Source organism: Tamandua tetradactyla, chromosome 6 (assembly GCF_023851605.1).
Source record: "Tamandua tetradactyla isolate mTamTet1 chromosome 6, mTamTet1.pri, whole genome shotgun sequence".
NCBI classification, from domain to species: Eukaryota; Metazoa; Chordata; class Mammalia; order Pilosa; family Myrmecophagidae; genus Tamandua; species Tamandua tetradactyla.
In genome coordinates this window covers 144,063,242-144,087,974 of record NC_135332.1, presented here as the reverse complement: position 1 = coordinate 144,087,974, position 24,733 = coordinate 144,063,242, and the positions used below count along the sequence as shown (strand labels likewise).

Below are 24,733 nucleotides of genomic sequence, written 5' to 3'. Positions count from 1 at the left end.
AGCGCATTCGACGACTTTTGAGCTCTGTAGGCCACCGTCATCGAGTACTCGCCGCTCCCTTTCTTTCCTGCGCCTGCGCGCTTCTGGTGCGCCGTCCATTTCTCCATCCCTTGGAAGGACGTTCTTGCAAGGTGAGTCTGGGTCGCTTTTTCCGCAAGTGCCGCCTCCGCCGCGGGTCCTTTGCCTGTCTTGGAGTTGAGTTGTGACTCTGCATTTCTGCGTTTTTTTTTTGGCTGCTCCGAACCTTTTCCTTGCGCCGACCCCGCGCGTCTTCGCCTTGGGGCTCAGGAAGGCAGCCGGTCTTGGCCGCGTCTTCTCAAGTCTTTGTGACCTTGGTTAGGTCACTTGACTTTTGTCCGATTCTAGTGTTTTTATGTGTGAAAAGGGTGTGATGGTGGTTTCTACCTCCGCGAATCGTAAGGTGTAAGGAACAATGTAGATGAAGCATCCAGAAACCTCGGCGCGCGGTGTTCGCTGGGTGGTAGCATTTGTCACTAGGCGTCGGAAGCTGGCGGAGGGCCTGTCGGAAGAGGGGACTGCGGGGTTCCCGCAGCCTCCCTCCACAAGCCCTCGGCCTTCCCACCTAAGGTCTGCAGGGAGTGGCCGTCAGCCTTCGGTGGAAGCCGTGCGGCGTGGTGCTTACAGACTAGGGCTCTCCAGGCGGACGCCTGCGTTCTCATCACAGTTCTAGGCGTTTGCTCTGTGACCTTGGGAAAGTTAGGTAACCTCTATGTGCCCCAGTTTTCCAGTTAATGAAATGGGGATAATAAAAGTAACTACATCATAGGACTGTCTTGAAGGTTAAAGGGTTGATAATAGGTTTTTAGAAGAGTAAGTGCTATAAATAAATGCGTTTGCGCTTAAAATTACCCATCTAGAGCCACCGCTGATTTTTCCTGTAGTTGGGAGAAATTTTTGTTTGTAATTTTTGCTTACTGCATACTAGTGCTTGCTGTACCCGAGTTATCTCCGATACAGCGTAAATCGTGCAGCATATGAGCGTGAAAAGATGAAGCAAGCTAAGCCGTCAAACACTTTAGGCTTTGTGGGAGGAGTCAGCCCACTGTTGGGCCTCTGCCTCTTTAGGTACTAAAATGCCTTAGCGTATTTCCTTAGATATCTTATTCTCTGGTTCTAATGGTTTTCTTTTATTGTTATTATTTTACCTGTCAAGGAGAATAACCACCATGCCTTCCAGTGCTTTGGCGAAACCTCAGATGCGAGGTCTTTTGGCGAGACGTCTGCGATTTCATATTGTTGGAGCATTTGTTGTGGCCCTGGGAGTTGCAACTCTCTATAAGGTGTGTATGTTTGTTTATTACTTTGCTCTTAAGATCATAAAATATAGGTGCTTTTAATTTTAAACTATGTTAGTTTTATAAGTAGTTAAGAGTCTTTGAAGACTCTTTTCTGTTAAATGTGCTCCCTCCCTTCAACTAACTGTGACAGAAATGTACCTCATACTCCTCAGACAGTTCATCATCTTTAGATGAATCTAAGTAAGTAGAGGAGTGGGGAAGACAGTAGTTCTGTTTGACACCTTGAAGAATTCTTATGGAATTGCATTTTTTAATGTGCGTTCTATGGATTTTGATGTTATGTCCCCTCTTTAATCATATATTTGTAGATCTTGTAAAAATGTTTATAATAACACATGTAATATATTTAGGACCATGTCATCATAGTGTCCCACAAGAGAATACAGAATTTTGCTTTTGTGATTCTTTATACTTCTGATTTAGTATCTCTAGTCTTTATTAGACTCTGAGCATCCGTAGGGCAGGTGTGGTTTCTTTTCTTTTTCACTGTTGCACCCTATTGTCTAACTCAGGCCTCTGATGTACAAATAGGTGCTTAAAAGCATCTGTTGAATGAGAGGCAGTGTCTAAAACTCAGTACAGTATTAGGTACTCTAGAGTTCTAGGTGCTTTGGAGGATAGAAAAGGTATATGACAAAATCTCTGTCTTTAAAGGTGGGGAGGTGAAAATGGAGGATACTGCAAAATAAAAAACTAATTTTGGGAAAGGATATTGTCTGGCAGAAGAAGGATCAGTGTGGGTCATAGCTCTGATAGAGGAGGTGGGAGTTGAGCTCTGAAAGTTAGGGAGACCTTGGAGAGCAAAGAGGAGGGGAAACAACCTACCAAGAGCACCAAAGTTGACCTGTGCTTTGGGACTCTTTGAAGAGATAGGCACAAAGAGTAAATCTTTTGCTTGGTGTCAATTCTTTAGGTCCTGCAGCTTGGCATGTGGCACAAAATAAATATTTGATGAGTAAAGGAAGTGGAGGTGAAGAGGCAGAAATAGGATGGGGAATTCATTTCTGACTCTGTCCTCATTGCGCTGTCCAAGTTTAGGCCTTTATGACTTCCTGTATGGATCCTAATTGCTTCTAGCTGGTAGCCAGTGAATAATCTATTATGGTAACTGGTCTGTGTAGTGGCTTTCAAACTTTTGACCTTAAGTAAAAAAACAAATTTTTACATTGTGACTCAGTTAACATACACTGTACTTATGTGTCAAGTTTGTAAATACACATACATACGCACACATAACTTAAATAGTTTGGTAGCAGTGCATTCTTTTTTGGGGGGTGGTAGGGTGGGAAAGGGAGTAGGGGGGGTGCAGGTACATGGACCGGTAACTGAACCCGGGTCTCTGGCCTGGTAGGCTAACATTCTACCACTGAACCACCGTGCACGCACTCTTAACATTTTGTATTCTTTTTTTTTTTTTTTTTTATTGCTGGCTGCAGCCTCCTAAAATTGTGGGTGATTTGAAAAACACTCATCTGTAGGCTAATGTTCAAACTTAGTTTTGTTTCTAAGACCCTTTCTGATTTGCCTTCTCTGTCTTTTCATCCTAATACACCCCACTCTCCAGCTGTTCAGACTACTTTGTGTTACCCAATTCTGCTTTTAGTCTAGTGCTCTATCAAGAATATCTTTCACCTGGCAAATTCCTGTTCATCCTTCAAGGTCTCAAACGTTTTCTTTATGGAATTGTAGCCTATTCCTCTGCAGTTTTACTGCATTCTTTTGGGTTCTCAAGCACTTTGAACCAGGCTGTTTAACAGCACTGAACACATTGTATTTTAAATAATACTTGCTTTAGGGTTTGTCCCTTCTATTCAGTTAAGAGCTGGGACCATACCACACCTATATTGTGTTGGGAAGTTAAAAAATTCTTGATAGATGATATGAGTGTATGTGTTAGCTGTTTGTGTTTAATTGGAAGGAAAGTTCCCAAATCACTGAAGAACACAGATTCTTATTAAAGAATAAGGCCAGACTCACCTTATTCTTAATAGATGCTCATCTCTTTAATTTACCCTACTTAGTGTTGAATGCTTTTGAAGACCTGACTTCTAGTTTTGGCCAGTTTTCACAGTTTCAATCAACTTTTGTATTCTTTATAGGATGTAGCCATAAGTAAATAATTTCTGGTTAAGTTAATTGGCTGTAAGCCTCAATTAATGAATATGGATTATATCTTCAGAGGCAAGTGAATAGTATGTATTCTGAATATGAAATTTTCCCCTAGGTTCACTAATTACTATTAAGTAAATTAAGCTTGTTTTAAATCTTGAGGTATTGGCTTGTCCGTAAAAGGCCTCAGTGTAAATTATTTTTGGCTTTCAAGTTACCCATAATGTAGTGGCCCTAAACTGATCATTTCTATGCTTTTTATCCCCTTGATTTAAAATGGAACAGCCAACATGATAATTTATGTGGGGTTATAGAATCATTTCACTTTCATTTCTTGGGGTCACTGACTTGAGTCTGTTGTTGTATTTCTCTGTGATTTGTATTCTGTGTTTTTAAAATGAAAACGATATTTCCTTGTTCTAACAGAATGCTAACAGTTACCTTGTATAGCAGTGGGCCCCAGCAGATTTCATTCAATTTAGTGGGTGGAGCTGAGGCTACTGCTTCTTTGTTAATGGAAGAAGCTGGTTATTCAAATAGAAAATGAAGTTCAACTATGGATAAGTAAAGGGGTCTTATTTTATCACTCCGTCAAGTAGCATGGCTTTGTGTATTTCTGTAGCACTTTCCCTTATGTGGTTTGGCAGTGGTGTTTATATTCAGGATAAGATTTGAATTTAGATTATAAATCCATATTGAAATCTACTAGGCAGTGTTTTGTGGAGGGTAAAAACTTATATGACAGTCCTGGTTGAGCCACGTCCCAGGTAGGAATTATTCCTAGGCCTTAATTAAGTCACCCAGACTTTGAGTCTATTTCCTCATTTGTAAAACAGGTCAGTCATGGCTACTCATAGGGCTTAAATGATTTTGGAACATAAATCATCCGGTGCTATTCTTCTAGATAGAAAATTTCCAGTGCTTTTCATGGGCAGATGGTTATAGTGTCCAACTTAGACTACTTTGAGGTTCATATTGTGGCTTAAATTGAATCAGAATATTTTAGCATGTTTCAGCTGTGCTGATATTTTGCTGGAGAGAAGGCTATCTCCCTAACATCTTACAGCTTTTTGTTTTATCCTCTTGCTCTTACCAGTCTGTCCATTCTGGACCTCCCGTCCCCCCACGGCCTGGTAAAATAATCTGTCCCTGGGCAAGGAGGGCAGGTCCCTCCTGCTGCACAGTTTCCCTAGGGCTACTTGTTGTTCTTTCTTTACATCTGTCACCTGCATCCCTTGTCTTAGGAAATAATAGTATTCAAATTAAAGGTGATTGCAAATATATTGTGATATTACTTAGTCTTTAGATATTCAATTTCTAATCTAAAAAAATTAAAGCATGATGTTACTTTTTAGTTTGCTGTGGCTGAACCAAGAAAGAAGGCATATGCAGATTTCTACAGAAACTATGATTCCATGAAAGATTTTGAAGAGATGAGGAAGGCTGGTATCTTTCAGAGTGCAAAGTAATTTTGGAATGTAAAGGTAATATGGTTATTTTGAGCTACTTTTATGTATTCAAAATAACTTCTCAAGTTATGTTATTATTAATTGCTGGGATTGGCATTAGGAAAACTACACTTTTAGAAATGACTTTTTAAAGTAAAACAGTATTTTTTGTGACAGCTTTTATAGTTTGTTTAGGTGGATGTCCTTAAGTAAATTCCTGTCTTCCTGTAGATTCAGGTTTGGTCTTGTTATATCCACAAGGTCTCTATACCTCATGGACAGTGTAAAATAAGGTTCTATGTTTAGAAAATAATTGACTGGAGTGCTAATAAAAGTAATCCATTTAATTATTGATTTGGAAGGATGTTTCACAGACCTTATGAGACTATTCATAATATGGAATCTTATCATGCATGTATTTAACTTTATCAAGTTAAACAAAAAAGCAAGAGAATAAAATAAGTAGTTATTCTGAAAACCAAAATGAACTACCCTCACAGCCAGTAGAATGGCCACTATTAAAAAAGTGGAAAATTACAAGTGTTGGATAGGGTATGGAGAAATAGGAATACTCATTCATTGCTACTGGGAAAGTAAAAGGGTATCACTGCAATGGAAGACAGTTTAGCAGTTCCTCAGAAAGTTAAATATAGAATTATCGTACAACCCAGCAGTTCTACTTCTAGTTATATACTCAAAAGCAATGAAAATGGATTGGAGCAGATATTTGCACACAAATGTTCATAGTGGGATTATTCACAAATAAGTGGCATTCCAAAAGACAGAAGCAGCCTGTGTTTATCAACCAATGAGGGGACGAACGAAGTGTGGTATATATACAGAATGGAATATTATTCAGTTGTAAAAAGGAATGAAGTTTTGATACGTGTGAAAACATGGTTGAACCTTGAGATCGTGTTGAGTGAAATAACTAGACTCCAAAGGATGAATGTTTTATGATCTCACTGATATGAAATAATTAGAATAAGCAAATTCATGGTGTCAGAATCTAGAATATAGGTTACCAGTGGACAGGGATAGGGAATAAGAAGTTACGGCTTAAAATGTACAGTTTCACTTTGGGACAGTGGAAAAGTTTTGGTAATACAGTGATGATAGCACAACATTGTGAATGTAATTAACACCACTGAATTATATATTTGAATATGATTAAAAAGGGAAATTTTAGGTTGTATGTTACTAGGATAAAAATTTTTTTTTAATCCGTGGAAGTGCACAACACAGTGAAAGCCAAGTTGAACCATGGATTAAAGTTCAACTTTAGTTATAACAAATGAACTGTACCAGTGCCAGGTCTTATTAATAGGGTAGTATATGGGAACCCTATGTTTTGTGCATGATTGTTCTGTAAACGCACAGCTTCTCTAATTATATATACATATATATATATAGAGAGAGAGAACAAAAAGAAGGCTGAGGAAAAAGAATCTGCTAAACAAACTAAGAAGAAGCAACTGGAAAAAAATCTAGAAGAAACTATTAGATGATAGAGATAGAACAATGGTTCTTAAAAGGGTGGTCTTGGGACAGCTGGGTACCCCAAGACCTTTCAGAGTCCACAGAGTAAAACTATTTTTATAATGATGTTGTCTTTTTCTCTATAATTCTCTCATGAATAGACTGGCAAGCCCATTAGCAAATTACTCCCAACTATGGATAGTGTTTAAATAAGAGCACTGCATTGTATATTGGATCCTCAATATAGGACAAGACCCATGTGAAATCCCAGATCTCATATGGCTTCTCAGGGACTCTGTTGCTCTCTATGGAATGATAATGAACAAATTATGAGGGACCATGATGACCCAGTATGATTTTCTGCCTATCAGAACTTCATCATAGCATTGCGAACTAGTTAGCGTAGACCTTATGTAACAAAGTTAATTTCTAGAGTAGTTGTTTACCATGAGAGTTTCAAAGGAATGGCTTCACAAATCCCTGTCAGGTTGAGTAAACAGGAAATTCTTAACTAGGAGAAGAAGGTGTTTTATAAAGAACTCTTGATTCCATTTTATTTTTTTATATATATTAAAGGGGCTTTGTGGCCACTTCAAATGACCCAGGCCAGCCTGTGTATATAGAACATCCAAGGATGTGGATGAGTATCAAGTAAACAGGTTGTGACTCTGGTCAGAAATAAATACGAATGTGATTTTTGATAGCAGCCAATCTGTGCCTCTCGACCACTTGCTATAGAATAAGGAGATTTTGATCTTTGATACTCACTCATTTCACCAAATCAACTGATCCCATTATTTTATGTTACAGACAAAATTCTTAATTCAGTTTTGCCTTTTGCTCACTTAAGGAAGAACCAAAATTCCCTTTGCTCTTGAACTTTAATTAACCATGGATATTAGATGTGGCAAATGATACCATACAATGTCTTTCGTATATACCATATCCCCCAAATACTTTGCGGAATTAATAAGATTATGGAGTTAAATGAAAATAATATTTAAATAGAGGTATAAGATTTTGGATTTTACCCTTAGCAGGCAGCAAAACTAGTACTAATTTGCATAATGCATAAGAGACATATACAAGCTGGGAAGAAATTAGAAACAGATATATTATGCTATAAAAGAACAGAAATTTTCTGGAGTTCTTTTGTTAACGATTAGGTGCTATCTCCAGACAGAGACTGCTGATCCAAATCATCTGAGGCTAACAAATAGTTCAGTGGTTTTCTCACCTGCTAGCAGATAGCCAAGAAGTTTTTTTAATTTTTGATTTTGGTTGTAAAGCTGGCCTCATTTGGCCATAAGTAGTTGAAGGGTCAGGTAACTTTTAAACCTAGTTGGATAATTTGTTTTTGGAGGGATGAAAGTTTTATTTCTGTAGGAAAGTGGTAAATCACTGCTTGTGCTCAGTGCTAATTTGAGCTGTAATGGCCCATGCTCAAAGATTACCATATAGGATGTGGCAAAGATGGTACTAGTTAGATTTACCAACATAGTAGGTGTGGGAGTATTTGAAAAGCAGATGGTACAAATAGAAAATACAGTCTGTTCCAAAATTGAACAAAACCAAAACAAACTGTTAGTATTTTTGGTTTCTATTACTGTCTGCTATATGTCTTTAGTTTGGCTTCCTTGACCAAATCCTGTCTTTGGATTAACTGGCCTATAACTTTCCTTGATTCTAGGCACTGATCTAGTCATCTAGTCTTTTTAACCAAAGAAATATGTAATGTAGAGATAATACCCCATCAATGGTGGGAGGAGGGTAAAAAATATAAGAGATTTGATGGGCAAAGTTAAAGTACAGTCTTAAACATGAGAAAAGAAAGAAAATTGGAGTCCAGTGATAGGAATGTCTTTTGACCAAAAAGAAGCCAAATTAATTATTAGCATACATAGCAAACTGAAGTATATAGTTCTAATTTTATTGGAAATTATAGTGCACATCTTTTGTGATTTGAATAGGGTGGAAAGAAAAACAATTTACTTACTATCTCAGTAATGATCCCTTTTAATGAGGCCAAAGTCATGGACTTAGTCACTATTTCAGCCTTTTAGCTTTGTTCTCTTTCATTTCTGAAACTCACAGTCTAGTCTCCCTTTGTGTTACACCCCCCAAATCAAGAACTCAGTCCTACCTTCTACTTCTTTAAAAAAAAAATTATTCTGCCCTCCCCTCTAGTAGGGTTTTTGTCCTGGCAGTGATGCTATTTGAGTAAATCTGTTATTTTTTCACGCAGACTGTTCCTGAGTACCTCTAGTTGTATGAGCTTTTCAAGTACACTTAAAATAATTTAAGTATCTTTCCCAGCTTGTGGGGGGGCAGGGAGGGGCAGGGTAGGGTTGGGCAAGCAAAGACCTGTTGCACTCTACACTGGACTTAGAACAGTTTTCTAAAGGATTTGAGAGTAATTTTGACCACAGATGATTTGAGGAAATATCCGAAATGCAGATAGATGCATGCTCTAAGTGCCTGCAGTATTGTTTATAATAGTAGAAAAAATAGGAACAATTTTATTTCCAGTGGTTGGAAAATTGATAAAAAAAAAAATGTTTTCTTACTGTGGGCAGCTATGTCCATTAGAAATGATATTCACAAAGTGACATTAAAAATCATATCATAAAAAATTAAAAGCGTTTTATATAAAGGGTTATCTGTGTAATATAGAAATAATTACACAGGAAAAAGACTAAAGGAAACCCAAGAAATATTTTAATGGTTATATTTGAAATCATAACATTCCTTGTAACTTTGTGATTTTCAAATTTCCTACAGTGGGTATGCAATTCTAAGAAAGTGTTAAAGGGCAAATTTTTATTATATTTATTATATTTTATTTTTTTGCTCATAAAAATATTTTTCCTTAAACTTTTTATTTTGAAATAACTTCAAGCTTACAAGATAGTTGCTAAAATAATATATAACCCATACAGAGACTTCCAGTATACCTACCCCTGTCTATTCATCCATCTATCCATCCATCTTCTAAACATTTAAGGATAGATTGTATATACCCTGCTTCTTGAACACCTAATATATTTACATTTCCTTATGTAAATCACTTTATGTGATCACTTTACTTATTTACTTATGTAATCACTTTAAGTACAGTTGTCAAGTTCAAGAACTTTAACATTGATATAAAGCCTATGGTCTATGTTTCAATATATTCCAATTTTTTCATATGTTCCACTGATGTCCTTTTCTTCTCCATTATTAGATTCGGTCCAGGATCATGTATTATGCTTCATTGTCATTGTCTCTAGTTCTCTCTTTTTAATTTTGGAAATAATATATACAACATAAACTTTCCCATTTCAACCACTCCCAGGCATATTGTTCAGTGGGATTAATCAAATTCACAGTGTTGTACCACCGTCACCATCCATTACCACAACTTTCCCATCATTCCTAGAAGAAACCCTGCAGCCAACAAGCCTTAACTCCTCATTCCCTGCCCTGGTAACTTACCTACTTTCTCTTTCTTTGCATTTATGTGTTCTACCTAGTTCATATAAATGGAGTCATGATATATGTTCCTTTGTGTCTGACTTATTTCATACAACATTATATTTTCAAAGTTCTCCCATGCTGTAGAATGTATCACATCTTCACTGTGGTTTTTTTGATGCTATGTATCCTCATTTATTTTTTTAGCATAGTTTTATTCACACACCATCCACCCAAAGTATACTACCAGTGACTTGCAGTATAATCACAGAGGTGTACTTAGATTGTCACAATTAATTTTAGAACATCTTCATAGCTCCAAAAGAAAAGCCACATACCTTTTATACCCTTGTGATGCCTATGGTGGTCAGGTTCATGTATCAGCTTGGCCAGGTGGTGGTGCCTGGTTGTCTGGACAGGCAGGTGCTGGTCGTCTGTTGCTGTGAGGACATTTCATGGACTTAAATCATGACCGCATTTGCTGCATCTGCAGTTGATTACATTTGCAATCAGCTAAGGGGAATGTTCTCTGCAATGAGTGATGCTCATCTAATCACCAGAGGCTTTTAAGGAGGAATCAGAAACAACAATGACTCTTCCTGCTTCAGCCAGCCAGCCTCTCCTGAGAGTTTGTTGAGGGCCTTCATTGGAGCTGCCAGCTTGTGGCCTGCTCTATAGATCTTGGACTCTTACATCCCCACAGTTGCCCAGCCAGCCTCTCCTGAGAGTTCATTGAGAACCTTCATTGGAGCTGTCAGTTTCCAATTTTTCCATACAGATCTTGGACTCTTACATCCCCACAGTTGCGTGAGACACGTTTATAAATTTTATATTTATAGATATCTCCTGCTGGTTCTGTTTCTCTAGAGAACCCTAGCTAATACTCCCCCTTAGTGACACTTAGTCTTGGTGTAGTGACTTTGTTATAAGTGATGAAAGAACATTAAGATATTAATGGTAAATGTAGACTATAGTTTACATTAGGTGAATGTTTTTCTATATATTACCCTATTATTAACACCTAATAGTTGTTACATACATTTGTTCTAATTCATGGAAGAACATTCTTGTATTTGTACTATTAAGCTCATTCATCTTTCACAACAGGGTGCACTATGTTATACAGTCCCTTGTTTCATCCTCTAGCTTTCCTCCTCGTGATATAAACAACCCTAAACTCCCCCTTTCAACTGCAGTCACACCCAAATCAGCACTGTTATTTACACACATGAAATGTTATCACCTCTATCCATTTCCACACATTTACAACCAACCTTATTAAAAAATTCTGCCCAGATTAAGTGCTATTTTCTCCAATCTCTATTCTCATTCTGTCTTCTGGTAACCTGTATTCTAGATATTAACTCGCTTATTATAATTAGATCATACTAATGTGATCATACAATACTTGGCCTTTTTTGTCTGCCTTATTTCATTCAGTGTCCTCCAAGTTCATCTGTATTGTCACATCTATCAGGACTTCATTCCTTTTTACAGCTGATTAATATTCCATTGTATGTGGATACCACATTTTGTTGATCCATTCATCTATTGATGGACACTTCTATTTTTGGCAATTATGAATAATGCTGCTGTGAACATTGTGTGCAAACATCAGTTTGTATTGCTGCTTTCAGATATTCTGGTTATATACCTCCATTCTTAGCTTCCCTGAGGAACTGCCAAACTGTGTTCCACAGAGACTGTTCCATTTTACATTCCTACCAGCAGTGGGTGTTTCTGTTTCTCCACTTCCTTTCCAACACTTGGCAGTTTTCTGTTATTTTATAGTGGCCATTCTAGTAGGTGTGAAATGACACTTCATTGTGGTTTTGGTTTGCATTTCCCTAATAGATAGTGATGTTGAGCATCTTTTTGTGTGCATTTAGCCATTTGTATTTCCTCTTTAGAAAGACGTCTGTTCAAGTCTTTTGCCCATTTTTTAATTGGGGTATTTGTCTTTTTATTGCCAAGATGTAGGATTTCTTTATATTTTCTGGATATTAAATCCTTATCAGATATGTGGTTTCCAAATATTTTCTCACATAGTGTAGGGTGCCTTTTCACATTCTTGACAAATCCTTTGACACACAAAAGTATTTAATTTTGAAGGGGTTCCATTTATCTGTTTTTTCTTTCATTGCTTGTACTTTGGGTGTAAAGTCTAAGAAACCATTGCCTTCCGCAAGACCTTGAAGATGCTTCCCTACATTTTCTGCTAGTTTTATGGCTCTGACTTTTATATTTAGGTCTTGATCCATTTTGAGTTAATTTCTGTATAAGGTATAAGATAGGGGTCTATTTTCATTCTTAGGGATATTGATATCTAGTTTCCCAGCACCATTTGTTGAAAGATTGTTCTGAGTGGACTTACAGCCTGGTCAAAAATCAGTTGACTGATGGAGTTTATGTCTAGAATATAGGTTACTAGAAGATAAAATGAGAGTTGAGAACAGGGAGCTATTGCTTAATTTGTGCAGAAATTTTAATAAGGTTGATTGTAAATGTTTGGAAATGGATAGAGGTGATGGTAGCACATGATCGTGTGTGTAATTAACAGAGCTGAATTGTGTGTGATTATGGTTGAAAGGGGAAGTTTAGGGTCATGTACATCACTAGAAGGAAAGTTAGAGGATGAAACAAGGAACTGTATAACATAGTGAACCCAGTTGTGGACGATGAAGGTAGTTAATATAAATATAAGAAGGTTCTTCCTTGAATTAGAACAAATGTATGTCATTATTACAAGGTGTTAATAATAGGGTAACATGGGGAAAAAATGCAGCTAATGCAAACTATGGACTGTAGTTAACAGTGCTATTATAATATTGTTCCATCAGTTGTAACAAAGGTATCAGACCAGTGCTAAGTGTTGATAATAGGGAGGTATAAGGGGTATGGAGCTTTACTTTTTGGAGCAGTGAAAATGTTCTAAAATTGATTGTGGGATGAGAGCAGAACTCTAAACATTGATTATATGTATTGAAGGATTCTGTGGTGTGTGAATAAAACTGCTTTAAAAAAAAACAATTAAAAAAACAAGATACAAAGACTAGTTCATCCTCCAGGTGTAGCTATTGACATACACTTCACAATGGAGTGTCTAAAATTGTGGTGATCCCGATTTATAGGATTTCTTAATATAATATATGCTGAATAAATTTGATTTTTGTTTTGGAAAAAAAGTTGAAATAACCACTTTTTTATATATTATATCTATATTATATAATACCACATTGTATTATATAGTCCATGTGTTGATAATGAGACTCAAAACAGAGAAAGCAAAATACAAAACAAAAAACCCTCATTTGCTACCATTGGAGATGACTTCTTAATTAAAGAGAAAGGACTAAGTGTGAGTCCTGAATTTTCAATGGGAATTGTACTTCAGAGAAACTAAACCATCCTTCTTGATGAGCGAGTTCATGGAAGAATGCCAACTAATAAATATGGAAGGAATGATGCAATTAGGAAATACTTTTGCAGCCCTTAATGAAATAATTGTTTCTGGCAAGGCTACTCAGTGGGTGCTAAAGCTATTAAATGAAAGAATGATGGGGAAGTGGACATCTGCATAGAGCCAGGGCACTCCTCCACAGACCATGGGAATCATAAAGGGAAAACTTGGCTTACAGATGCAGAGAGTTGGCTGTGACCACCTTAACCTAGTAATCAAACATATCATCATTGATAGTGGGACAGTCAGACATTATTTGCCTCCTGATGTGATATAATAGAAAGTACACATAGCACCAGTAATGAAATATTCCTGCTACAAATGTTCACCTCCTTACAATCAGACTATTAGACCTAACTCCAAGTTTAAGGGAAATATAGGAAATAGAGGAACAAGTTAATGACATCACCGGAAAACAGTTGGATAAATCCGGAACGTGGGGCATTGTACAAAGCAGTGCCTCTTTAACGTTAGTCAGCATCATGAAAAATAAAAAGGGGAGGGGGTGGGCAGCTCCAGATTTGGGAGAACTTAATAGATGTAATAACCAAATGAAATGCACAGCCCTTCATTCAATGCTGGTTTGAAAAAACTGCTATAAAGGACATTTTGAGGATAATTCGGGAAATCTGAATATGAACTGGGTATTAGATAATATTAGGAAACTTAATTTTGTTAGATGATATTTTGGTTGTGTTGGTGACTTTTTTTTTGAGATTCATGCTGAACTATTTCCATAAACTTTCTTGTTTAGCAATAAGTATAAAGGGAGATTAGTTGAAGTAAAGCAAAAATGGTAACAGTTGCTGAATCTAGTCGGTAGGTATGTTCTTTTTTGTGTTTCTGTGTCTTTGAAGTTTTTTTTTTTATATTTTTTTCTTAGTTAAAAGTCATTTAAATAGAAAGAAAAAAAATTTGACCTTAGATTTTGAACTCTCAGTTCAATTCCATTGGTTAGTATATCTATCTTTATGCCAGTACTATGCTGTTTTGAGTGCTGTAGCTTTCTAAATGCTTTAAGGTTTGGAAGTGAGACTTTTTCCACTGCTTTCTTCTTTTTAAAGATGTTTTTGACTGTTCAGGGCTCCTGACCCTTCCAAATAAATTTGATAATTGACTTTTCCATTTCTGCAAAGGTATGCAGTCAGAATTTTGATTGGGATTGTATTGAACTTATAAATCAATTTGATTAGAATTGATCTAGTAATGAGGTATGTGTAGTCTTCCAGTCCATGAACACAGAATGTCCTTCCATTCATTTAGGTTTTTTATTTCTTTTGGCAGTGTTTTGTAGTTTTCTGTGTGCCGGTCCTTTATATCCTAGGTTAAATTTATTCCTAGATATTTGATTTGTTTAATTCCTTTTGTAAATGGATTTTTTCCCTTGATTTTCTCCACTGATTGCTCATTATTAGTGATTAGAAATACTGCTGATTTTTGTGTGTTGATCTTGTACCCTGACACTTATCTCTGATAGCTTTGTTGTAGATTTTTTGGGGGACTTTTTCTGTTTAGGTCATGTCATCTGCAAAATAGTGAAAGGTGCTGTATATAGATCCATTCCAAAGTGCCCTGGGGAGGAGCCCTGGAAGGATGCCAGAGTTTTCTTTGATGACTTCCTGAATCTATACTTTCCTGATCTGTTCAGCAGATGGCCAGCTTTAGGCATCTGTTCCCCACAGTCCTAAGGTTAGCGGTTCCTTTAAGTCTCAGCTGACTCTGCTCCTTTTGGGGATGGGATTGAAACAGAGGCTGCCATTTTCTTTTGTCCTGGGGCAGGTTGAAACCTCTAGCACAGGACTGGGACCCAGCGACTGAATTCGCTAATCAAAAGCCGCAGTTGATGCTCAGCTGTGGTCTTATCTCCACCCCCTGTTCTTGGAGAAATGGACTTTTATTTTCAATCAGGGACTGGATCCTGGGGCACCTGCTGTGTGAGCTGGGATGGCACCAGTCTCCGCAGTGTGGAGGGTTTTACTCACAGCTCTTCACCACAGTTTAACAGTTTCTTCCTTCTGCTCGTCCCTGAATGGTGTACAGTGTTCTGGTGTCTGGAACCCTGAATAGTTGTTTCCGACCGTTCTTGGCTGTTTACTAGCTGCTGTGGAGTATGAACTGAGTTTTGATGCTGCCTACTTCACCTTACCTGGAAACCTCTCTCTGCCACTTTTTAAAGAAAGTCATACAGATGTAAAATTCTTGCTTGGCAGTTGTTGTCTCTCAATGCTTTATTTATAGCTCTGCCTTCTTGCCTCTGTGGTTTCTGATGAGAAATCTTCACTTAATATTATTGGGATTCTCTTGTATATAAGTCACTGCTTTTCTCTTGCAGCTTTCAACTCTCTCCTTGTCTTTGACTTTGTACAGCTTGATGACTCTGTGTCTTGGTGTGGTTTTCTTTGAGTCTCATCCTGTTGGGAGTTGGTTGGGATTCTTGTACGTGAATTTTCATGTCTTTCATTAAATTTAGGAAGTTTTTTGTTGTTATTTCTTTGAGTGTTATTTCTGTCCCTTTTTCTCTTCTCCTCTTGGGACTCCCATAATGTGTATATTGGTGCGCTTGATGGTGCCCCACAAGTCTTGTTGGCTCTGTTTGTTTTTTATTTTATTTTTTTGTAATTTTTTGTCCCTCAGCTTGAATCTTTTCAGTTGTCTTATCTTGGAGATCATTGATTCTTTCTTCTGCCACCTTTAATTTGCTATTGAAACCATCTAGGAAATTTTTCATTTCATTTATTGTTTTCTACAATTCCAGTATTTCTCTGCGGAGATTCCCATTTAAAGTCCCTGTCCTATAAGTCCAAAGTCTGGTCTTCATTGATGGTCTCTGGATTTTTATCTTGTTCTTTTGGATGTGCCATCCTTTTCCTGTTTCTTAGTTGTACACTGTTCATTTTAATATTTTAAAGTGTTAACTCTGAGGTTTAGCCCCTGAGTTACCTATCCCTTAACTTTGTTTCCAGCTTGTGATATGACAGAGATTGACTTGGATACCACGAGCTAGTCACATAAACCAACCTAGGCTAAAAGCACCTTTCACTGTCTTTGCACATTGGCCCAATTTTGCCTGGTGACCTCTTCCAGAGTTTAGCTCTCTTATCAAGATCAGCCTGAAGCAAATGAGATTTGCAGGATCCTCTCTGTCTTATCTCATCCTCCCTGGAGCTGGAGCATGCTTCTTTTCCTGGGCTTATCCATTTTAGCAGCCTTAGCAATTCCTCCTTTATAGAGTTCCAGTGAATATACCTCTTCTGCTTCCTTTTTTTTTTTTTTTTTTTTTTTTTTTTTAAAGGAAAGACAGAGAGAAGGAAGGAAGGATAGAAGGAAGGAAGAGAGGAAGAAAGGGAAACATCTTTTAAACATTTTCTTGTTTTTTATTGTATTTTGTTTCTCCGTTTTCGTTACATGGGCTGGGGCCGGGAATCGAACCGAGGTCCTCCGGCATAGCAGGCAAGCACTTTGCCCGCTGAGCCACCGCGGCCCGCCCTCTTCTGCTTCCTTTGACATAGACCTCCTCCCCTTCCTGGATGCTCTCTTCACTGATTTAGTGCTGGAAGTTCTTTGCTGCAGGCTACTTCAATGTAATTGTTTTTCATACTGTCCCAGCTATCTGCAGACTGCTTTCCTGTCTTTGGGACAAACTTTGGGAAGGCTAATCTGTGACACATTCCCTGGCTCATTCTCACACTTTCACCCAATAGATTGGCACTGACATACATGCACTCTGTTATGCAGACTGGGGTCACTATGCTACTTCTGAGGCAGGGCAAGGCCAGGGACCTTCAGTGGGAACACAAGGTGGCTAACCCCTGTGTTGTGTGGGAGTGGGGGGGTGGGCCATCAAGGGTTTCAGGGGATTCTATGACTTTTGAAGCTTTATTATCTTGATTCTGTACTTGCTGGGTTAATGCAGCCTTTAAAACTGTGTTCCCCAGTTTTGAAGAAGGGTATTGTCTTCAAGATTCTTCTGCCTTTACCTGAGGGAGGTTTAGAACAGTGGCCACCTTCAAAGCCTCCCCTAGCTATCTGAGGTAACTGATCAAAGATAGAGATCAGACCACACACTCCTGAATTAGGTCTATATGTCCCACCCTGACATGAGCAAGCTGCATCAGGAGCTCCAGTTCCCACTGCTGACTGCCACGAAGCTTGGGGAGAGGGATGGTAGCTGCTGCAGAAAGGCTGAAATTCACCCATATTTATTGCAGTTTACCACCTTCTTTCTTCTACTCCAAAGAATTGGATGTCCACAGTGTGCCACTAGCCTCTAGAGTTTCAGAGTAGTTGATTTTTTTCTTTCATTCTATTAATGTGATATATTCCATCAATTGCAAGAGTGTTTCAACCGAAGAAAATCATTCCTGGGATAGATCCCACTTGATCATGGTGTCCAACCCTTTTGATGTACTGTTAGGTTCAGTTTTCTTGTATGTTGTTGAGGATTTATGCATCTATATTTATAGGGGATAGTGGTTTGTAATTTTCTTTCTGGTTTTGTTGTTAAGGTGATGCTGGCCTCCTAAAATGAATTAGGAACTCTACCCTCTTAGTTTTATGAAAGAGTTTCGAAAGTATTGGTATTTCTTCTTTGAACGTTGGTAAAATTCACCAGTGAAGCCATCTGATTCTGGGCTTTTCTTTGTTAGGAGGTTTTGATTAACAAAGAGATTTTGATTCAGCCTTTCTGTTATTGATCTGTTGAGACCTATTGCTTCTTGAGTCATTTTAGGTACTTTTTGTGTTGCTAGAAATTTGTCTATTTGTTCTAGGTTGTCTAATTTGTTGGCTTACACTTGTTGCTAATATCCTCTTTACAAGCCTTTTTATTTCTGTAACATTGGTATTATTAATGTCCCCCCTTTCATTTGTGATTTTTATGTGTCCTTTTTTTCTTTGTCAGTCTAGCTTAAGGTTTATCAAGTTTATTAATCTTCTCAAAGAACTTTTGGTTTTGTTGGTTCTGTTTTTCTAGTCTCTATTTCATTTATCTCCACTCCAGTTTTTGTTATTTTCTTCCTTCTGCTTGGTTTGCTCTTCCTTTTTTATGTCTTCTATGTATGTATATAGGTTCACTGATCTGAGATTTTCTTTTTTAACATAAACATTTAAAAGTTGAGTTCTGTTTGGTAGCCTAATATATGAATGTAATCTGCCTAGAGAATGATTGATCTGTGTGAACTGGAGAGGAATGTGTTCTCTGCTGTGGTTGAAGTGATCTGTGTTGATCTAGTTGGCTTATAGTATTGTTCAAGTTCTCTCTTACTGATCTTCTATCCATGTGGTGTCTTGAAGTCTTCCACTATTAATGTGAATCATCTGTTTCAAATTTGTCATTGTTTACTTCATATATTTTGTGCCTGTTAGGTCCATAGATGTTTATTATTCTTACATTTTATACATAGTCAATATAAAGAAAACTTCTCTGTACCTTTTGAACAGTTTTTGTCTTAAAATCTATTTTGTGTGATATTAGTATTAGTATAGCCAAATTGTTCTCTTTTGATTGTTTGTGTGGAATACTTTTTTCCATCCATTCACTTTCATCATACTTGTATCTGAATTTAAGGTATCTTATAAACAGCATATAGTTGTATCTTGTAAACAGCGTATAGTTGAGTCCTACTATTTTGTCCATTTTGCCTGTTTGCTGGAAAGCTTACCCGATTTAATTTTATATTTATATAAATATAAATAACTACTGATAATGCAGGACTTTGTTATTTTATCCTTTGGTTTTTGTTATACTTAAAACTTTTTGATCCTCAATGCTTCCATTGCTATCTAATTTTTAAAATTTAGTGTTTTTTTTTGTAATCAGCTCTTTAGAATCCCTTCTCATGTCCTTTTGTGCATATTTTTCCAGTTTTTTCTTTGTAGTTACTAAGAGGCTTAAATTTAACATCCTAAATCTACAGCAGCCTCATTTGGTTTGCTACCAACTCAACTTCAATAGCATACACTATGTTCCTATATCCCTTTGTGCCCCCACGATATGTAGTTCTTGTCACAAATTACATACTTACAATAGATTGGCATTTATAATTACCAGTGTGGTTGTCTTTACCAGGGATCTTTATTTTTTCTTGCTGCTTCAGTTGATTTTCTAGAGTCCTTTGCTTTGTACTTTAAGAATTCTCTTTAGCATTTCTTCCAGGACTTGTCTAGTAGTGAAGAACTCCCTCAGCTTCTATTTATCTGTGTATGTCTTAACCTTTCCCTCAATTTTTATTTCTTCACTTTTTAATATAATAACTTATATAAACTCAGAATTTCACTTTTTAAGCACTTTCAAGTGTACAATTCAGTAGTGTTAATTCATTCAAAATGCTATGCTACCACCCTCCCCATCCTCCCCCACCCCAGTCTGTCACCAAAACTTTTTCATCACTATAGACAGAAATTCTGTTAAGCAATAACTCCCATTCTCTCCCTTCCCAGGCCCCATATAATCCACTTTCTGTTTCTGTGAGATTGCTTATTCTGGGTAGTTTGCATAAATGGAGTAATGTAATAATTTTTCCTTTTGTGTCTGGCATCTTTTACTGAACATTATGTTTTTGAGGTTCTTCATTTTGTAATATGTGCCAGCACTTCCTTCCTTTTTATGACTGAATAATATTCCATAGTATGAATGGACCACATTTTGTTTCACCATTTATCTGTAGATAGACACTTAAGTTGATCCTACCTTTTGGCTATTGTGAATGTTGCTGTGAACATTGGTGAGGGTGTTTTTATTCTTTTCTTTTAAATTAGAGATGCTGTGGGTTCATAGAGCAATCATGCATATAAACCAGGATTCCCATATACCACCCTATTATTAACACCTTGTGTTAGTATGATACATTAGTTGTCATTGATAAAAGCATATTTTTATAATTGTACTATTAACTATAGTCTGTGGTTTAATGTAGGGTTCATTTTATATTGTTCAGTTCCATGGATTTTTTTAAAAATTTCTTTATTCTAGTACCATATATACAGCCTAACATTTTTTCAATCATATCCAATATATATTTTTGAGTGTTGTTAATTACATTCACAGTTGTGCTGTCATCACCACCATCCATTACCAAGACATTCCCGTTGTTCCAAATAGTAACCTTGTACATTTTAAGCCTTAACTTCCCATTTCCTATTCCATATTCTAGATTCTGACACTATGAGCTTGATTATTTTAATTCATATCAGTGAGATCATACAATATTTGTCCCTGTCTGCCTTATTTCACTCAATACAGTGTCTTCAAGTTTCATCCATGTTGTTGCATGTGTCAGAACTTCATTCCTCTTTTATTATTCTCTCTGCCTCTCTCCCTTTCTCCCTTGCCCTCTCCCCCTTCTGGGGTTTGCTCAATTCACATATTGGTACATTTGATGATATATCTCTTAGGCTCTGTTCACTTTTTATATTCTTTTTTTTTCTGCTTCTTAGACTGAATGCTTTCAGTTGTTTTATCTTTTTTAAGTTCAATTTTTTTTTTTTTTTTTTTTGCTTCTGCCAGCTTCAGTTCCTCTAGGGACTTTTAAAAATTTCTGTTACTGTGGTCTTCAGCTCTATTTCGTTCCTTTTCTTAATTTTTATCTTTTTATTGGTGTTTGTTTTCATGTATCATTTCATCTTTGGTATGTTCCAAGTTTGGTCCTCCTCTTTCATGGTTTCTGATGCTTTTACCTGCTCTTTTGCATGGCCACCATTTCTTGTTTCTTTGTTTTTAGTCTTTTGTTGCAGCCTGGGCATTTTGATATTTTAATCTATCATCTCTCGAATTTAGACACTGAGGTGTCTGTTCTTAAGTGTGTATCCAGCTAGTTATGATAGATTTTCTTGAATGCCAGGAGCTTACAAAAAGGGAAAAAAAAAAAAAAAGAAGAAAGACAATACCTTTCCCAGTCTTTGCAGATTGTCCTTTGTTCCTTTCGGAACTTATCTATACAATGTGTTTAGAGAATAGCCCAAGGCAAAAAGCATAGGGAGTCTTTTCTGTGTGTGCAGCTCGTCCTGGGCATGCATGGGTGGCCCTATGAATTCCTCTGCTTCCCCAGATCCAGATGTCTTCTTTTCCCCCAAGAAATTGGGCTTCCTCATGGTCCCAGGTGCCAAAACTTGATATCCTGCAGGTAGCAGTCCTTTATCCCAGGCAGCTGCGACTTGATCCCTTTCCTATAGTGTTCTGTAGGAGAGCTCTGTTAGCTGTGCCTCTACATGTAGAGCAGGTTTTGGGCAGTCAGTGTCCTGGTTCATTCCATCAGGCCTCCACCAGACAAATTAGCACAGACATACGTGCATCCAGTATGTGCACGAGGGTACTCTACTCCCTCCAGAACCGATTACCAGGGAGCCATCCACCTTAGTATTGTGGGTTGGCTCTACTCTGAGCAGGTGTAGGGATGGAGGAGGGCCTACCAAGGGCACCATTGAGGTTTTTCCTACCTTTTTAAAAGTGCTTTTATTTGGTAGTTACTCTGTAAACTTTTAACTTTTTTTCCTGAGCTCTGAAAAAGATGTTTCTGCCAGTTCTTGCTGGTTGTTCAAACTTCTGTCTCACTCTGTCATCTTGATTGCAGCCTATGCATAAGAATTTGATTTTGTTCGAAAACAATTAAAAAAAAGAAAACAAATTTGGAGAAAGGAAAATTAATATCATTTGGGACATATGAGCTTTTTTTTTGATCAGTTATTAAGAAAAGTGTGGGGGTATGAGAGGTAGTGGAGGGGGGGTGGGCCTGAGAGATGTTAAATAAAGCAGGAAACGAGTTAAGTTAGGGTGTGCCCAAGATGGAAAAGAGGCTGGTGAGGAGTATCAGAGAGTTAGCTTGGAGATTGAATCTGGAGCCCTCTTCTGAGGCTAAAGTAAGTGATTGAAGTGTGGAGTCCCACAAATAGGAAAAATGATCTCAGGTGATCTTAAGAGTGGTAAAGGTATGAGAGAATGTTTGTCATTAACTTAGCTATTGTGTTTCTTTCCACAGAATTTCTTTGGATTGATTTCCTGGGATGTTTGTCACTAATCTGTCTGTGCTCCTGAATTTTGAAACTTGAATATGTGGGCTACGGAATAATTTCTCTTAATAAATAAATAATTAACAAATACTATGGACAGTAAGTTGTTCAGTTATTTTTATTGATGATCAAGGGCACTTAAAAGCATAAGGATTGCTTGGGATTTTAACTGCTTATGAACCCTCTGATGATAATTTGATTTTAGTGAGTTTTAAAAATTTTCATTGTTTCAGTACATATTTGTTACCTAGGTACTGCTAAGTGCTATTACTTAGTTCTAAGCCATGGATTTAAGAGGTCTCTGTGTACTTACATAACTACCATACCGTGGTTTCAAAGTTGTTAGAAGTAGGGACAGAGACGGTTTTTCCAGTAAAATTTGTCTTTGAACTTCATTGCCACTATTTGGTAGCCCTGCTACCAACAGGTAATGGTGTCTATCATTTAAGGTTCTACTTTGTTAAAGAGCTAACAATATGTATATGAAATTTGGACTATATATCTAATCCAGCAAACTTGAATTCAGTAATGTCTGCTTGAATTCATTAATGTCTGCTAGTGATTTACAGAGAGGGATGACTTTTTACTGCGGAAGTCTTAACCTTTCCTGCCTTTATCATTCATTTGTATTGTTATCAAAGAGTGATCCTAAAGAATTTTAGCCAAAGCTAGTTTAGTCAGTAACTGTTGCTTTATTAAGATGACAAAAATTGCATGATCAGTATTAAATGCAGGTATCAGTGAATACTTTGCATTATTGCAAAAAACCCCTGCTAGCAACAGACATTTACTATGTGGTCAAGAAGGTAGGGATGCCTTTTATTTTAAATGATTTTGTATAACAATTCTTGGAAGCAGTGTGCAAAATTACTGTACAATACAAGAATATATATTTACATTCTTAAAAATAGTTACTCTTGAGGTTGACAAAACTGTCATTTTCCTAAATGCATATTATACAACAGACTAACGGAGGAACCATTTTTCGTATTCAGCCTGAATTGTCCGTTAACATTCTTGTTCTCCAGAAACGTATGTGTCTTATGCCCAATAACAAGTGAGACTGATGTTAAAGAACAGTGAGCATTTTAAATTACATTTTCTGAGCTTCTCACAGTAATAGTTAACTTTCAGGCCTAGGTTTGGATGTAATCAGCAAAGTGTGCTAATTAAATTAATTGGACTATGAAACATTTGCTGAATACTTAAGATGATGTGTGGTGATAGTGACCTGGGATTTGAACAAAACCAATTCTTACACAGAAAATAATTCTGTCTGCTGTGGGCTGTTTTTTCCCTGAAGGGATAAATTCTAGCCATAAGAAAATCCCATGTGAGTAGCAGATATTGGGAATGTCTTCAGGCTTTATATCAGGTCAACTCAGCGAAATCAATTATCTAGACTGGTGTCATTGTTAGGGCTAATGGCAGGGTACTAGACTTCTTGAGTGCCATAAGGCATTATGAATCCTCCTGCTAAACTCATTCCTCAGGGGAGCTCATGGAACTAAAACTCACTTTGGATCTGTTTTCATTGGTAGATGCATAAATAAGATTTACGCTAAGCTTGCCTAGTAAAACAAAAGCAGTACCAAAATGCACCTGTACAGTCGTCATCAGAATGTTTTGTAAATTTCAGTAAAGGGTATACGTTAAAGTAGAGCAAGCACACATGCAGCATCTTTCACTAAGAGTACTATCAGCATTTAAGTAACAAAACACTGTCCTAAAATTTAATTTATTACTTCTTAATAAAGAATCCAAACGCTTGCAAACAAGGCAGAGATGGTATGCTCAAAAACAGATGCAAGTAGGAATGAAGTTTGAACTCTAGCACTCCATTCTAATTTGCTTTAGAGCAGAGTGTTAACAGATCTTAATTATGGTGGAAATTTAAACAAACAGCATTACAGAGCAAAAAGAATACATTTTGTGTATGGGATAAGAATACAACATATAGGATTCTGCTAATCATTGCTGCCAAAGGGGAAAGGAACATTTTTTTTTTTTTTTTTTTACTCTTTTAAAGTATCTTTTTTGTTTTGTTGGAAGAGAAGGGGAAAAATCCAAGTTAATTTTATAACAGGCTGCAAAATGACTATGCCTGTAATTGTAGAGAAATGCTGACCCTTGTATCCATGTTAGAACTAGCTAGGTTTTTTTTTTTAAAAGTAAATGCACAAGCAAGAATCAACACCTCAGAGGGGAACTCAAGGGAACCCTTTCCTCAGGGCTTTATTTTTCACCATGTTAAATTTACTAATGAAGACTTGAGCAAAATGTGGATCAACCAAATAATGGTATGTTCTAACTGTGGAGGGGACAGGCTCTGCAGCCACCACAGGGCATGGTGTTTGCACAGAAGAGCCTCCTGGAGCCAAGTGACATGATGTCTTTGTGATGTAGTCCACCAGTCTGTTGTACTGTTGCTCTGACAATCTCTCTCGGACTACATCCAC

At 37.1% G+C, this 24,733-nt stretch overlaps 2 protein-coding genes across 7 annotated transcripts in view; one reads left to right on the top strand and one right to left on the bottom strand.

The window, feature by feature from the left end:
• Positions 1-22,364, top strand: COX6C (cytochrome c oxidase subunit 6C). The gene is made up of 4 exons (XM_077167331.1): positions 1-131; positions 1,175-1,301; positions 4,784-4,912; positions 22,244-22,364. Exons 2-3 carry the CDS (start codon positions 1,188-1,190, stop codon positions 4,895-4,897), a joined length of 228 nt encoding a protein of 75 aa, XP_077023446.1. The 5' UTR covers positions 1-131; positions 1,175-1,187; the 3' UTR covers positions 4,898-4,912; positions 22,244-22,364.
• Positions 22,354-24,733, bottom strand: part of VPS13B (vacuolar protein sorting 13 homolog B) — a 1,000,970-nt gene continuing 998,590 nt past the window's right edge. For 5 of the 6 annotated variants that reach the window (XM_077167321.1, XM_077167322.1, XM_077167317.1 and 2 more), the window contains exon 62: positions 22,355-24,733. In XM_077167321.1, the coding sequence (XP_077023436.1) occupies positions 24,485-24,733 (249 nt within the window). In that variant the 3' untranslated portion in view covers positions 22,355-24,484. The other variant, XM_077167323.1, reaches the window with a different exon arrangement.

Bases quoted from the DNA above. Each gene is read 5' to 3' on its own strand.
- COX6C (XM_077167331.1), top strand. From the start codon at position 1,188: ATGCCTTCCAGTGCTTTGGCGAAACCTCAGATGCGAGGTCTTTTGGCG. The intron at 1,302-4,783 runs GTGTGTATGTTT...GTTACTTTTTAG, and splicing joins GAGTTGCAACTCTCTATAAG to TTTGCTGTGGCTGAACCAAG.